We start from the raw sequence: 17,835 nt of genomic DNA on the forward strand, positions 1-17,835 counted from the left end.
AAAATAAGTGTTTCGTTAGGTTTTCCAACGAACTACAGGCAACAGTAGTAATTGGTGTTCAAAGCTCTTAAATCAATTCAAAATACACAAATCGATGTGAAAGAAAACAATAAGATATTGGTCTCTCTCTGTATTGTCCCTTGTAGACAATGTATTTAAACCCAGCTACCCCTATATTTCTAATATGTAGCATTATAACGTTTTCAATATAATGACATTTGATGTGACAGTCATACAAGTGAGAGGTTTAGCTTGCTACAAAACCTGGTTCAATCGACCATTTTCTACATAAGAAAATGTCTGTATGACAATTGTTATCCATTTGTTTGTATTGTATGAGCTTTTGATTTTGCCGTTTGGTTGGGGACTTTCTTTTTTGAATTTTCCTCGGAGTTAAGTATTTTTGTGATTTTACTTTTTAAAACTTGTATCTCATACACAGTTCTGATCAAAGAAATATTTATTCATATATCCTTTTTATACTTTTTACAATTATTCTTATTCATGTAAATAGAAAAAATCTTGTTCCCACTCAATCATCTTAATATGCTTGTGTTTAAAAAAAAAAAAAGAACACATGGACCTATATTTATTTTCCATATTTTTTTTTTATGTATATTACATGTTACACATTTATCAAACTATTTTTGTTTTAATTTCAGCAGAGAATATCCTTAATATACATTTTACTATAATCTAGAATATAAAACACAGACCGACATGATCGTGTCATATAGATTACAATTTGTTGTATGATGGGAATTCAGTATAGTTTAAAACAAGAGGTGGAAGGTACACATGGAGGCAATCTCCGGCGCAGAGCTCACATCCGTTCCGTACTTACATCGTATCACTACACTAAATATGTCATTGTTGTATTGTAGTGTACTAAGTATACGGAAAGGAAACGAGCGCTGTACGTAGATTGACATGGAGGATCAAAACACAAGTCGAACAGAGACCGACTAAATATGACTAAAAAAAGTAAAAAAGTAAAAGACAATTACTAAGCAAATAAACCATAACAAAAACTAGGATGATGTCAGGTGCTCCGGGATGGCAAGCATATTTTACTGCACATGGTGCACGCGTAGGTTTGCTCAAAATAACTTAATATGTCGAATTTTATGGTGATTAGAAAAATATATACAAATAGCTATCATGGTTAAGATGATTGTTGTATGTACTTCTTTTGTTATCGAGTGCAAGATGATAAATGTAATGAAAATAAATATATAGATATTCTAGCTATGCACCAAAAAGGCACAAGCACAAGCACCAGCAAAAACAAAGTAATAATCTCTGCCAGCATACGTTCTTATGTCAAATAAATTGATTCAAATACTATTTAACACGGAAACAAATGTTATACAAGGATAAACTATCCTAGTTGTGTAATCACATGATGATGACAGTTGACCATTAATTAAAAAAAAGGTAAAGATAAATTGTTTCGTAATTTTTATATATTTTTGGGAGTTTATAGCTAAATATTCGGGATGGGTATTTCACATTGTTGAAAGACGCATGGTTGCATATAATTGCTTTAACCAACTTTATTTGAACTTTGATGGGCAATTGACATTCATACCATATCGGCTTATTTTCACATAGATAACTCTATACGGGATAGTGCAGTAAATTGGATTTTTTTCCTATTTTTTATCAAACTCTTGTCACATTCAAATATGAATACAAAATTGAATTTTGAAATTTATATTGTTATTTTGATGTTATGTTACCACGGTAATGCTCAATGGACCGGCGCTAACATGCCAGGTGGAAATATGATGACTGGGATTCCGCAATGGCCTGGTGGAAATATGATGTCTGGGAACGCACAGCCACCTGGTGGATTTGTTATGCCTAGTGGCAATACAATACGAGGAATATTTAGCGCTATACGTAAGTTATTAGGATAGATTGTGGTCAGGAAAAATTTCACAGTCCCAGTTAAATGTAAACTAGCTTAGTATTTTCAAATATTTTGCTCTCGAGCATCACCGAAGACACATTTATTGATGATAGGCACATTTGGTGCAGAAAAATTGGTACCGTTTATGTTATTGACCAATGAGACTTAAGTTTTAAGTCATTTTCCATATTCTTCATTCTTTAAGATTTTAACAAGAGCAATACTGCAATATGCATACAGGCTAATTTCTTGCATATAATACTAAATAAAATAATTCGAAAATAGTTCTCTAAACTACTAAGAAGATTCCTTAGTTTGATATAGCAATGCTTGAATGAACTTGTACAGATCATCTAATATTTAAAAAAACTTAAAACGTGTATTAATCTAAGCCTTTAAGTCACACGACCCGATTGTACTAAAAATATACATGCGCTCTATCAATGGGGAATGACAATAGATACATGCATTGCTGTTAACTTATTGGTTCACAAAGAAAGTAACACCAATGATTTAAGTTGCACTGCAGTCTTAATACATTTCAAAATTCCAAGCTATATTCTCGAAAATTAAAGAAGTGGGCACTACAATATATTGCTTACGACCTACACTTAATGGTCCCTTCGAAATATAACTGTTACAGTAAATTGTACTAGTTATATAAATATTTGTCAACCACATTCTTGTTGACAAAGCACTTTTTTGCAGTTAATGAGACATTGTGGTAATTAATCATACCATGAATAATATGTTGAAGAACAAGAACGAAATATGTTTCATCTTTAAATGAGTCTTAAATTTAAAAATGCATTTGAAAATCTCGGCAGAAATTAATCTTTAAGTTGGTTGGAGTAAGAAAAGTCAAACTGTAGTCGTACCTTCAGTGGACCGTAATCAGGTAGGAGGAATATAGTCGTTAAAAGTTACAACAAACAATAAAAAAAACAACAACAACAAAAAACCAACAACATAAAAAAATAAAAAAATAAATAAATATGCAAATGATGTTTTTTATAATACGAAATAATTGCAAAGACCTCATATTGTTTACCAATGGAATGATATCCTATTCTAAAATTAAGTCGGATTATATGTCAATGATCTCTAGGTAAATGTAACTGTCTACAAAGAGTTAAATTGTAGTGCAACTGCAATACATTTGTAAAACAAAACACTAACGACTATTTTGTATAAATCAAAGTATTAACTTAGATAAATACAATGTTTATACACTGTGTAATTTAAAACTCGACGTTTACCTTCAGAATTGTTATATATTTATAACCACTACAACATGTTATACAATACATAATTTTATATGTTTTTAAAATAACAAACATAACAAAACACGAGTATACGAAAGAGGGACAAAAGATACCAGAGGGACATTCATACTCAAAAACTGACAACGCCATGGTTTGAATAGAAAAAGACAAGCAGACAATTGATACCGGTAGTATATGACATGAGACACAACATAGAAAACTAAAAACTAAGCAACACGAAACCCACCAAAACTGGGGATGATATCATGTGCTCAGGAAGGGTAAACAGATCCTGCTCCACATGTGGCACCCGTCTTGTTGCTCATGTTATTACAAACCCGGTATAGAGTCTGATTCAAATTCGTGAAAATGGAACGGGACTGTAGTAAGGACATAAGGAACATATCTAATATCATCTGTGAAACGGAAATTCCATAAGGGTCAAGCAACTCGCCACACATGATTATACGAAAGATGATCTGGTTACATTTGTAACTTACCTAGATGCATTTGATCTACACCGGTTACTTATGTTGTATGATTGCCAAAAGAGACAACTCTCCCGAAGAGACCAAAATGACACAAAAAAAATCATATTTTAGGTCAACGTACGGCCGTCAACAATGAGCAAAACCCATACCGCAAAGTCTGATATAACAGGCCCGGATATGATAAATATAAAACAATTCGATCGAGAAAACAAACGGCATACTTCTGCTCATTGATGACAGTGTAAAAAACGTTTATTTCATTATTATTTCATTTTTTTTTAGCTCAATGCGTTCCAGTTAAAAGCATCAACTGTGAAAAATACGGCTTTAATTCTACCAAGTTTCCCAATTATATTGGACACGCCCGTTTAGCTGAAGCTGAAAATGCTCTGACACAGATATTTACAAACACTGTTACATGTCCTATACCGAAAGCATCCGCTGAAATGATTGGATGTGCAACAATGATTCCACTTTGTATACATGGTAAAACGGTGCCTCCTTGTCAAGAAGATTGTAGAGGTATACATGAATAAATATTGTTTTGTTTTTGTTTTTTTTCTACATTGGCTAGAGGTTAAGGGGGAGGGTTGAGATCTCAAAAAACATGTTTAACCCCGCTGCATTGTTTGCGCCTGTCCCAAGTTAGGAGCATCTGGCCTTAGTTATTCTTGTATGATTTTTAATTTTAGTTTCTAGTGTATAACTCGGAGTTTAGTATGACGTCCATAATCACTGAACTAGTAACATATTTGTTTAGGGGCCAGCTGAAGGACTCCTCCGGGTGCGGGAGTTTCTCGCTGCATTTAAAACCCATTGACGGTCTTCTTCTGTTGTCGGCTCTATGGTCGGGTTGTTGTCTCGTTGACACATTGCCATTTTCCTGACTTGGTACATGACATTTTAAGAAATGGAGGGTTGAACCTGGATTGTGGCTAACCAAACCTCCTGCGTTTATTGCAATGTTAAATATAACATTACAATGACAACATTGCATGACAGGACTATATAATGCAAATAAATAGCAAAACATACAAGACAAAGGAACACACAAATAATGGCTATCAAAAGATACCAGGCTTATAATTTAATATGCAAGACGCGCGTTTTGTCCACACAAGACCCATCTAAGCTGATTTTGGCAAATCCTTTTCAAATGTTGTCCCTAAAAGAGGGACGAAAGATACCAGAGGGACAGTCAAACTCATAAATTGAAAACAAACCGACAACACCATGGCTAAAGATGAAAAAAAGACAAACAGACAACAAAAAAACACATGACGCAACATAGAAAACTAAAGAATAAGCAACACGAACCCCGCCAAAAACTAGGGGTGATATCAGGTGCTCTGGAAGGGTACGCAGATCCTGCTCCACATGTTGCACCGTCGTGTTGCTTATGTAATAACAAATCCGGTAAAAAGTCTAATTCAGTAGGTCACATTCATTAAGGGGGCTCTGTCACATCGTTCTTTTAATGACATTTCAAATCAAATTATAAATCAGGTACTTTTTTGATAAGCGTCACTCATGAATCTTTTTAGACGAAATGCCCTTCTTGCATGTATACATATATAAAACTGGTATCTTTGATGAAATTACTGAAATCTTTTTAAAAAAAATTGTTTTGCATGCATGGCTACCAAATTTCATTTTTTAAAGTGACAGTTTTTGTAGAATTTCCTCTTGCAGGTGTTATAATTCAATGCAAAGTTAATCAGATACCTATTTACTTTTTATTTTTTGTTTTGACAGTTTTTGTATGATTTCCTTTTGCAGATTTTAAAATTAAATGCAGAGTTAATCAGATACGTATTTATTTTTTGTTTTGACAGTTTTTTTTGTGCTTTCTTCTTGCAGAGGTCATAATTAAGTGCAAAGTTAATCAGATACCTAATTATGAGATGGCTGAGACGATCTGCAGTTTATTTCCAAAACGAGGCTCAACAACCAGCTGTATCTCAATACAAAGTAAGCAAACACTAGTGGAACTTTATCGAAAGCGTGTTATCTGATGTACAGTAGTTGTCGTTTGTTTATGTAATATATACGTGTTTCTCGTTTCTCGTTTTGTTTATATAGATTAGACCGTTGGTTTTCCCGTTTGAATGGTTTTACACTAGTAATTTTGGGGCCCTTTATAGCTTGTTGTTCGGTGTGAGCTAAGGCTCCGTGTTGAAGGCCGTACTTTAACCTATAATGGTTTACTTTTTAAATTGTTATTTGTATGGAGAGTTGTCTCATTGGCACTCACACCACATCTTCCTATATCTATGGTTGTAAGTCTATTCACACAGAAAAAAGTAAAAACACAAAAATACTGAACTCCGAGGAAAATTCAAAAAGGAAAATCAAAAATCAAAAGGCAAAATCAAAAGTCCAAACACATCAAACGAATGGATAACAACTGTCATATTCCTGACTTGGTACAGGCATTTTCTAATGTAGAAAATGGTGGATTGAACCTGGTTTTATAGCTAGCTAAACCTCTCACTTGTATGACAGTCGCATCAAATTCCATTACATTGTCAACGATGCATGAACAAAACAAACATACTAAAAGAGTAAAAATGTCAAAAATAGGGGTACAACAGTCAATATTGTGTTATCATCTTAATATCACTACATAAACAACAAATGTAACAAAGTAGCACAAAAAGGCATACATCAAATTTAACATTCTCATTTTGCTTTTCTTATACGGCTGAATTTATCTATGTAAAGTCTACCCATAAATGAAAGTAGGTTTTCATTACTGGTGTAAAATTGCGCGTTTGAAATTCGCACAGGTAGTGCGCATGTCTTGCACAATGCAGATGAGTAGCGTTCTATAATGTTATATGTATGTAAAGGCACATTTTTATCAAGCGTGGTTGCGGTTTAAACAGCGTATTTAAACGCATTAACAGCATTAAAAACAATAAAAAGGATGAATTCGTTTCCTGTTAATATATTCTTTATTTCATTTGATAACTAGTAACTAATAAGATGGTTGGACAATAGTCATGACAAATAGCGCTCGTATTTTGTAAAATTAAAAAAAAACACTGTTGAATATTCTTACTCCTTGTTGAAACTTTATCATGGCGATCACATCTTGTCATGGGTGTTGCACTTCATTCAGACATCCTGGGAATTGGTACTATATCAGGAATAATCTGATTTTCAGTAGTTATCGTTTGTTGGTATGGTTCATAAGTGTTTCTCGTTTGTTGGTGTGATTCATAAGTGTTTTTCGTTTGTTGGTGTGGTTCATAAGTGTTTCTCGTTTGTTGGTGTGGTTCATAAGTGTTTCTCGTTTCTCGTTTTTTATAAAGATTATACCGTTGGTTTTCACATTTGAATTGTTTTACACATGTCATTTTTAGGGCCCTTCATAGATTGCTGTTCGGTGTGAGACAATGCTCCATTTGAGGACCTAACTTTGACCTATAATGGTTTAATTTTACAAATTGTGACTTGGATGAGAGTTGTCGCATCGGAACTCATACCACATATTCTTATATTCATTTGTGTCTTTTGGTGTCTTTGTTATGGTTTTTATAAGCTTAGTATTAATCTGTTGTGTTAATATAAAAAAGAAGATGTGGTATGATTGCCAATGAGACAACTACCCACAAAAAAACAAAATGACACAGACATTAACAACTATAGGTCACCGTACGGCCTTCAACAATGAGCAAAGCCCATACCGCATAGTCAGCTATAAAAGGCCCCGATACGACAATGTAAAACAATTCAATCGAGAAAACTATAACGGCCTTATTTATGTAAAAAAATGAACGAAAAACAAATATGTAACACATAAACAAACGACAACCACTGAATATACAGGCTCCTGACTTGGGACAGGCACGTACATAAATAATGTGGCGGGGTTAAATATGTTGGCGGGATCCCAACCCTCCCCTAACCTTGGACAGCGGTATAACAGTACAAGCCCTTTTTAACTTAATTCTATAGTTTGTTTTTATATTTTACCGTTACACTACTGTCCAAGTTAAAGGAGATGGTTTGATGCCTGCTTTTTAAATTAACCTCGCCACGATCTTGTTTTTTTTCATTCTTTTGTTTTGTTTTTATTTTAGATACACCATAAACGGAAAAAAGAATTGGAAAAGAAGACATGCTAGTACCAAGCTTTATGTTAAATAAATTATGTGAAATTTTATAATACATATTGAATTATGCTCCATCTTCTGACAAACATTCTTTTAGAAATGTTCGATAAAATAAAGTAGTCAATTAGATTTATTGTTGTTTTTTTTATTTAAAATTTATATTGCAAATGTGTCATCCAAATTCAGGACGAGAACAAACAAGCAACTATTCTAATAAGTTCAGTCAAGTGTATATACTGGGATAAACGGGAGGATTAAGACTGTGGAAAATAAATAGTTATTTGGTCTTTATACCAACTCCATACGAACCTTTCAATGAGTATTATAATTTGCAATCGATTCGTTTTATGCAGAGGGCATGACTTTCAGCGTCCATATTCGGCCTGGACCATGTCGTTAATTCATATATTTCACCCAGCCAATCAGACGTCCGTATTTGTCATTGTGTTTACTGCTCGGTGGGGTAAGACAAGGGTACCATATTTCTTTTTCCATTCCCAAAACGGCAGCAGTCCTTTTGCGCCAATTACTGTTTTTCCGGGGTATCTTTTGCGCCAAATTTTGTTTTCCAAATGTATCAATTGCGCCAATCTTTGGAACTCATTTGCACCAATTTTCCTGTACAGATATCTATCATAAAAATGAACGATTATAAATATATATTTATTCTTAATTTTGGCTAAAAAAGTATCATATACATATGTATATGTTCGGAGATTTTTCACCATGAAGATGAGCATCTGAAGTTTAATGACTTAAAATGCATTAGACAGTCAATGTACAGAGAGAGAACAAAACTTATTGCTTTGCTGAATATTTAATAAAGATATATATATATATATGTCATTAGAGATGAAAATAGAAGCTGTTGCTGATTGTGTTTTAGCCACATATGTTGATGACACAGTGCTTTGTTCCCACCATGCGTATGGGGTTTATTATTATTAAGAATTATTATGGACTGTTTTATGCATTTTATCCTTCAATGTTTGTGTTTTTGGACAATAAAGTGAAGTTACAAGCTACTACATACATTAAATTGGGAAGTACCCTTGCAGCAGCAGTAATAAGAAGATATGTTTCAGAAAAGGAAACATTGGCCGTGTAAACTGCCGGTTCCAATTCCGAATTAAGGAGTTGGGAAGTCATTTTTCTTTTAATTGGCGCAATCGTATGTTTTATTCTTGTCGCAAATGAGACCATGTAATTTTAAAACATGTGGCGCAAACGTAGCATTGGAGAAAAAAGTTGTGGCGCAAAAGGACGCATTTTTGGCGCAAACGGATCTCTCACCCCAAAACAATCGTTGAGTGTTTTCAATAAGTGTTTGAATAACAACTGCCTGAATGTGTCGTTTATAGATATTGTAACAAGAGAATATCCCATTGCACGGTGGGTTTCGGTACGAACTAGCCTATGTCCTAGGCGCCGTTTAATGAAGTACCCATCCTGGTTCGTATCTGTCGGATGATTGAAGGCTAGACAAGCAAACTTTGTACGGTACATAAAATCCTTGGTAACATACCTGCCGTCTTTAGACATGTGTCGATGAGTATTGGAAATATGCGAACGTTGGTTTTCCCGTTTGAATGGTTTTACACTAGTAAGTTTTGGGCCCGTTATAGCTTGCTGTTCGGTGTGAGCCAAGGCTACGTGTTGAAGACCGTACTTTGACCTATAATGGAAAATTCAAAACGGAAAGTCCCTAATCAAATGACAAAATCGAATGATAAAACACATCAAACGAATGTAAAACAGCTGTCATATTCCTGACTTGGTACAGGCATTTTCAAATGTAAAAAATGGTGGATTGGTTTTATAGCGCTAAACCTCTCACTTGTATGACAGTCACGTCGAATTCCACTATAAATGTTTGAATAAATCTGAATCGGTAACCAACGGAAAAGAGAAAAATACGGTATTGCACTTCTGAGAAACATGAGATAATTACAAGACAATTTTTTAAAATTATGATCTTTGAAAAGTTGTGAATGAATTCAACAAAAATCAAATTTCCGACACAGACACTATATTTTCAATGAGAAAAGTTTTGATTGTGACAACAACAGTTATCTATTCATAGACTTTCATTTTTGACCAATGACTACATTTAAACTGTCAGTGCCAATCGTTAGAATGTTTGCTACTTTGTTTCAAACTATCAAGCACTTTAAAAGACTGTTATCAATTGATAGTACACAAAAATGGGAATAATAAAACAGAAAAAATAAGGGTCCGTGTGTATGTTTTCAAGATATAAGAAATTGAAATTTGGAAGAAAATGATTATCTCTGTGTTTTCATACTTTTAACATCTGCACCTGATTTTCAAAAGCTATGAAAAAAATAACAATGATTTTCAATGACTTTCAGATATTGCTTTTCAAACTATATGTATTAAAATTATGGAAAGAAAAGCAGGGGAAAGTTAGTAAAAAATACTAATGGTGCTAAATGTATAAAACAAGAGGAGTCCACATACCTGACATAAAAATCAATCAAGAGGAACGATCATCCTTTATTTGAGAAAGGCACAAATTTGTAATGTCTCTGATATAACAGAAAAATCTAATATAAAACCAGGTGCGATTTGAAATTAGAATAATTATTTTATAATTAATATTATAATGGTGTTTTCAAATTGAACTTGACGTACTTTAAAAAAATTCTTATTGTATATTTTTTTTTTTTTTTATGCTTTATTATGATGTAAATGAACTCATCATAGATACCAGGACTAAATTTAGTATATACGCCAGACGCGCGTTTCGTCTACAAATTGTGTAATAGTGTTGTCTATATGTACTATATGTTTTGTATACCAGACAATCATATTTAGTATACTTAACAATTCAGCGGCTAGATTCTGCTTAAATAAATGTTCATGTAAATTATTTGCCCTTTTTTTTATTATATATATTGTTTCACTTTTGATTTAGATGGAATATGATTGAGGGGCCTGATGGGTTATTTTCGTTCTTCGTGATCGGCGCATTTTCGCTATCGTGATCCGTTTTTCTACAGACTTTTTTTGATATTTTCGTGATCCGTGATCATGGAAGTTTATTTTTCTGAGAATCGTGATTGAAAAAAAAAATCAACTCGTGAATCGTGTGATGAGACCCCCCCGCCCCCCATCAGGCCCCTCATAATTGTGTCAAGAATTATATTTATTCAATGATAAAAGGACATGGTTATATAACTATGAAAGTTCCGCAGTTCATTGTTTTTATATAATGTTTCACCACATAAGTTATATAAAATCATGCTTACATCATTAGGAAAATTACAGCAGTTCCTTTTTTTATATGATGTTTTTACCACATAGATATATTTAAATATATATTAAGAGGATCTTTCAGTTCACTTGTATTGAAATCTTGAGCTTCAAACTAAAAATTTCTAGTGTTAACAATATTATGTTATAAAGAAACAATTTAAAAGACTAAAGTCTGAAAAATGGCAAGTTAACATATTTTCTATGTGGACACATGGTAAAACACACGCATGCATAGACCATATATTTGGACATCGGGGAAAACATATTAGAGGACGATTTCGACTTCTTCGCAAATTTGATAAAATTATTTCAATATTGATAGCACCTGGACAAATCACGAGCCTTCTTTTTTAACTGTATTCCACCATGCAAGCAAACAAACTACAGGATAGTCATGCCATTTCCAAAAGACTGGTATGATGGTCTTGAGTAAAGAGGTCGGAAGTTTTATCCAATCAAATTAAACGGGACACTTGAAAGTTGGCATTTGTTGCATGCACGTGGGATTTTGAAGCAAGTGAAACACTTTAAAGCAGGAATGTGTGAAAGAAGTGAAAACAAACGAAACAATTTAAATATAGCTTTTGGTATTGAAACAAATAACGGAAAACTGTAAAACCGGCATTTATAAATTTTGCATAGATTATTCACGAAAAAAAATTGTGAAAATAAGAAGATATCTATTTGAATTTTGAAATAAAATATGAGAAAATAGGATTTATCAATATGCTTTTAGAATGTACTAAGGTGATGTTTTGGAATTTGTGTCAGCTGTTCGGACTCCTTTGTATTTTCCAAACGATACAAGGTGAAATATTTGGCCCCATAACACCCATTTATCTTTTCATTTAAGACTGAATAGCTCATAAAAGGTTATTTTCCGAAATCTAAGCAGAATCTTGATTTCTTTTCTTTTGATTTGAGACCCAAATAATACCAATGCCAATATAAGGTATAAGTCTGAGTTAGCCTTTTCCCGCCATATTTAAAAAAAACCAGATATCTATAAAAAAAAGCTCCATGACCTATCAATATTTTTAGCTTATTTTGTGTCTTCTCTAATGATCTTCCGACTTATCATATCAATTTTAAATTCTTGATTTTTTAAAATTTCAGTGAAGAACATCTGTTAGAAAATTTTGAAATGACGTCTCGTTCCTCGTTTTTTATAAAGATTATACCGTTGGTTTTCACATTTGAATTGTTTTACACATGTCAGTTTTAGGGCCCTTCATAGATTGCTGTTCGGTGTGAGCCAATGCTCCATTTGAAGACCTAACTTTGACCAATAATGGTTTACTTTTACAAATTGTGACTTGGATGAGAGTTGTCGCATCGGAACTCAGACCACATATTCTTATATTAATTTGTGTCTTTTGGTGTCTTTGTTATGGTTTTTATAAGCTTAGTATTAATCTGTTGTGTTAATATAAAAAAGAAGATGTGGTATGAATGCCAATGAGACAACTATCCACAAAAGACCAAATTGACACAGACATTAACAACTATAGATCACCGTAATGCCTCCAACAATGAGCAAAGCCCATACCGCATAGTCAGCTTTAAAAGGCCCCGATAAGACAATGTAAAATAATTCAAACGAGAAAACTAACGGCCTTATTTATGTAAAAAAATGAACGAAAAACAAATATGTAACACATAAACAAACGACAACCACTGAATATACAGGCTCCTGAATTGGGACAGGCACATACATAAATAATGTGGCCGGGTTAAACATGTTAGCGGGATCCCAACCCTCCCCTAACCTTGGACAGCGGTATAACAGTACAAGCCCTTTTTAACTTAATTCTATAGTTTGTTTTTATATTTTACTGTTACACTACTGTCCAAGTTAAAGGAGATGGTTGATGCCAGCTTTTTCGATTAACCTTGCCACGATCTTGTTTTGTTTTTATTTTAGATACACCATAAACGGAAAAAAAATTGGAAAAGAAGACATGCTAGTACCAAGCTTGATGTTAAATAAATTATGTGAAATGTTATAATACATAATGAATTATGCTCCATCTTCTGACAAACATTCTTTTAGAAATGTTCGATACAATAAAGTAGTCAATTAGATTTATTGTTGTTTTTTTATTTAAAATTTATATTGCAAATGTGTCATCCAAATTCAGGACGAGAACAAACAAGCAAACATTCTAATAAGTTCAGTCAAGTGTATATACTGGGATAAACGGGAGGATTAAGACTGTGGAAAATAAATAGTTATTTGGTCTTTATACCAACTCCATACGAACCTTTCAATGAGTATTAAAATTTGCAATCGATTCGTTTTATGCAGAGGGCATGACTTTCAGCGTCCATATTCGGCCTGGACCATGTCGTTAATTCATATATTTCACCCAGCCAATCGGACGTCCGTATTTGTCATTGTGTTTACTGCTCGGTGGGGTAAGACAAGGGTACCATATTTCTTTTTCCATTCCCAAAACGGCAGCAGTCCTTTTGCGCCAATTACTGTTTTTCCGGGGTATCTTTTGCGCCAAATTTTGTTTTCCAAATGTATCAATTGCGCCAATCTTTAGAACTCATTTGCACCAATTTTCCTGTACAGATATCTATCATAGAAATGAATGATTATAAATATAATATTTATTCTTAATTTTGGCTAAAAAAGTATCATATATATGTTCGGAGATTTTTCACCATGAAGATGAGCATCTGAAGTGAAATGACTTAAAATGAATATTTAATAAAGATATATATATATGCCATTAGAGATGAAAATAGAAGCTTTTGCTGATTGTGTTTTAGCCACATATGTTGTTGACACAGTGCTTTGTTCCCACCATGCGTATGGGGTTTATTATTATTAGGAATTATTATGGACTGTTTTATGCATTTTATCCTTCAATGTTTGTGTTTTTGGACAATAAAGTGAAGTTACAAGCTACTACATACATTAAATTGGGAAGAACCCTTGCAGCAGCAGTAATAAGAAGATATGTTTCAGAAAAGGAAACATTTGCCGTGTAAACTGCCGGTTCAAAGTCCGAATTCAGGAGTAGGGAAGTCATTTTTCTTTTAATTGGCGCAATCGTATGTTTTATTTTTGGCGCAAATGAGACCATGTAATTTTAAAACATGTGGCGCAAACGTAGCATTGGAGAAAAAAAGTTGTGGCGCAAAAGGACGCATTTTTTGGCGCAAACGGATCTCTCACCTTTCTACATTTGAAAATGCCTGTACCAAGTCAGGAATATGACAGTTTTTGTCCATTCGTTTTTGATGCGTTTTGTTATTTGATTTTGCCATGTGATTATGGACTTTCCCAATTGATCTTCCTCTAAGTTCAGTATTTTTGTGATTTTACTTTTCACCCCAAAACAATCGTTGAGTGTTTTTTAATAAGTGTTTGAATAACAACTGCCTGAATGTGTCGTTTATTAACAAGAGAATATCCCATTGCACGGTGGGTTTCGGTACGAACTAGCCTATGTCCTGGGCGCCGTTTAATGAAGTACCCATCCTGGTTCGTATCTGTCGGATGATTGAAGGCTAGACAAGCAAACTTTGTACGGTACATAAAATCCTTGGTAACATACCTGCCGTCTTTAGACATGTGTCGATGAGTATTGGAAATATGCGAACGTTGGTTTTCCCGTTTGAATGGTTTTATTACACTAGTAATTTTTGGGCTCGTTATAGCTTGCTGTTCGGTGTGAACCAAGGCTACGTGTTGAAAACCGTACTTTGACCTATAATGGAAAATTCAAAACGGAAAGTCCCTAATCAAATGGCAAAATCAAATGATAAAACACATCAAACGAATGTAAAACAGCTGTCATATTCCTGACTTGGTACAGGCATTTTCAAATGTAAAAAATGGTGGATTGGTTTTATAGCGCTAAACCTCTCACTTGTATGACAGTCACGTCGAATTCCACTATAAATGTTTGAATAAATCTGAATCGGTAACCAACGGAAAAGAGAAAAAATACGGTATTGCACTTCTGAGAAAAATGAGATAATTACAAGACAATTTTTTAAAATTATGATCTTTGAAAAGTTGTGAATAAATTCAACAAAAATCAAATTTCCGACACAAACACTATATTTTCAATGAGAAAAGTTTTGATTGTGACAACAACAGTTATCTATTCATAGACTTTCATTTTTGACCAATGACTACATTTAAACTGTCAGTGCCAATCGTTAAGATGTTTGCTTCTTTGTATCAAACTATCAAGCCCTTTAAAAGACTGTTATCAATTGATAGTACATAAGAATGGGATTAATAAAACAGAAAAAATAAGGGTCCGTGTGCATACTTTCGAGATATAAGCAATTGAAATTTGGAAGAAAAATGATTATCTCTGTGTTTTCATACTTTTAACATCTGCACCTGATTTTCAAAAGCTATGAAAAAATAACAAGGACTTTCAATGACTTTCAGATATTGCTTTTCAAACTATATGTAATAAAATTATGGAAAGAAAAGCAGGGGAAAGTTAGTAAAAAATGCTAATGGCGCTAAATGTATGAAAAAAGAGTCCACATAAATGACAAAAAAAACAAACAATAGGAACGATCATCCTTTATTTGAGAAAAGCACAAACTTGTCATGTCTCTAATATAACAGAAAAATCTAATATAAAACCAAGTGCGATTTGAAATTAGAATAATTATTTTATAATTAATATTATAATGGTGTTTTCAAATTGAACTCGACGTACTTAAAAATTCTGATTGTATAATCTGTTTTTTTTTTTAAATTCATGCTTTATTATGATGTAATTGTGTTAATTGTTTTCATTGCCTATATGTACTATATGTTTTGTATACCAGACAATCATATTTAGTATACTTAACAATTCCGCGGCTAGATTCTGCTTAAATGTTCATGTAAATCATTTGCCCTTTTTTTTTTTTTATATTGTTTCACTTTTGATTTAGATGGAATATGATTGAGGGGCCTGATGGGTTATTTTCGTTCTTCTTGATCGGCGCATTTTCGCTATAGTGATCCGCTTTTCTACAGATTTTTTTAATGTTTTCGTAATCCGTGATCATGGAAGTTCATTTTCTGATAATCGTGATTGGAAAAAAAATCAACTCGTGAATCGTGATGAGACCCCCCCCCATCAGGCCCCTCATGATTGTGTCAAGGATTTTTTGTCTTCAATGATAACAGGACATGGTTCTATAACTATGAAAAATACCGCAGTTCATTGTTTTATATAATGTTTCACCACATAAATTATATTAAATCATGCTTACATAGTTATAAAAATTACAGCAGTTCCTGTTTTTATATAATGTTTTTACCACATAGATATATTTAAATATATATTAAGATAGTCTATTTTCTGGTCCCTTTTATTGTTTTCTTAATGCAAGCAAAAATGAAAATTTCTTTAATGCTTCCTTATAAAAGCGTATGAAAACGTTTAACTAGATAATAAAGAATAGGGCGGATATGCTTGAAACTACTATAATTAACATAAAAAATTATCATTTAGTAGTACTAATCTATCGAAGGCATGTGGAAAAATCTGTCCGGAACAAATCTTAATTGAAGTACTTTTATGCATACGGGCCACAGTATTTTAGCTTTCTAATAATTTGACGTGAGGTACGTACGCTTAACGAATCATACGTAAGATTCGTTTTGGGGATCTTTTATTTTGACATGATTATAATCGTCAAGCAACTTCTATGACATTGCACCCTAACGTTAGCCTATTACGGACCTTTGCCCTACATGTAACGATACTTATTAAATTAGGTTTTTCGTGAAATATAGGATTTCGGGACGTACGATAGGTTAAAATGTAATACCACCAGGTAAAAGGAGATAACTCTACAAAAAATTCTAAATATAGGGTGGTCAGGAGATAAAATACCCCTAAAAACTAAAAAAAAAAGGGCTCCAATCTCCCTCCCCACACTTTAAAAAAAAATTCAATGTTGTATTATTTAACCTAAAAAAATACCAAGGGAAAGACTTTGTCCACTTCCCTCAGAAAAAAATAAGAAAAAAAAACCAAATACTTCCTTAATTCAATATTTGCAACGCCCAAAATGATAAAGTGAAGACTACCTTCATATAGACTATGCCCTTTCATGCTCGTTTGATAACTTGTGAATCACCGCCTCTCCCTGGATGATATTCATTGTCACCTTGTGATGTGTCCATGCACTTGAGCTCTGCTCTCCTATGGAATCGTTATTTTAGCGTATAAATCCGTTTTGGTCCTGACCATTCATGAAATATTCTACTCAACAGACGCGTTCCTTGCCTCCAATTCTAGATCTTTGTCTCAATTTATTATATACAATTAAGTCAGATAGAGAGACTAAAAAAACTCAAAAATACTCAAGCTTTTTGTTGTTGTTTTGAGTGTAAGGGAACGAGCATTTAACTCGAGGGGATTATGAAATTTTCCTTAAACAATATAAAAATATAAAAAAAGAAGATGTGGTATGATTGCCTATGAGACAACTTTCCACAAGAGACCAACATGACACGGAAATTTAAAACAACTGTAGGTCACCGTACGGCATTCAACAATGAGCAAAGCCCATACCGCATAGTCAGCTATAAAAGGCCCCGAAATGACAATGAAAAACAATTCAAACGAGAAAACTAACGGCCTTATTTATATACAAAAATGAACGAAAAACAAATATGCAACACATAAACAAAAGACAACCATCAAAGCATGTATTATTTGCGATATATACTTTATTTTGAAAGAAAAATTTGGTTTAGAAAAGAGTGAAGTTTTAACGGA

The 17,835-nt window shown here is 33.2% G+C and overlaps 1 protein-coding gene across 2 annotated transcripts; it reads left to right on the forward strand.

Moving 5' to 3' along the window:
• Window positions 1-1,492: 1,492 nt before the first annotated feature.
• LOC139501423 (frizzled-4-like) lies at window positions 1,493-13,079 on the forward strand. Of its 2 annotated transcripts, none has more exons than XM_071290500.1 (4): window positions 1,493-1,905; window positions 3,954-4,193; window positions 5,532-5,642; window positions 12,996-13,079. In XM_071290500.1, the coding sequence occupies exons 1-4, from the start codon at window positions 1,689-1,691 to the stop codon at window positions 13,004-13,006; spliced, it is 579 nt and encodes a 192-aa protein (XP_071146601.1). In that variant the 5' UTR covers window positions 1,493-1,688; the 3' UTR covers window positions 13,007-13,079. The 2 variants fall into 2 exon arrangements, with proteins under 2 accessions (XP_071146601.1, XP_071146600.1); XM_071290499.1 differs by lacking the exon at window positions 12,996-13,079 and adding an exon at window positions 7,760-7,903.
• Window positions 13,080-17,835: the final 4,756 nt, after the last annotated feature.

Source organism: Mytilus edulis, chromosome 13, assembly GCF_963676685.1.
Source record: "Mytilus edulis chromosome 13, xbMytEdul2.2, whole genome shotgun sequence".
Lineage (NCBI taxonomy): Eukaryota > Metazoa > Mollusca > Bivalvia > Mytilida > Mytilidae > Mytilus > Mytilus edulis.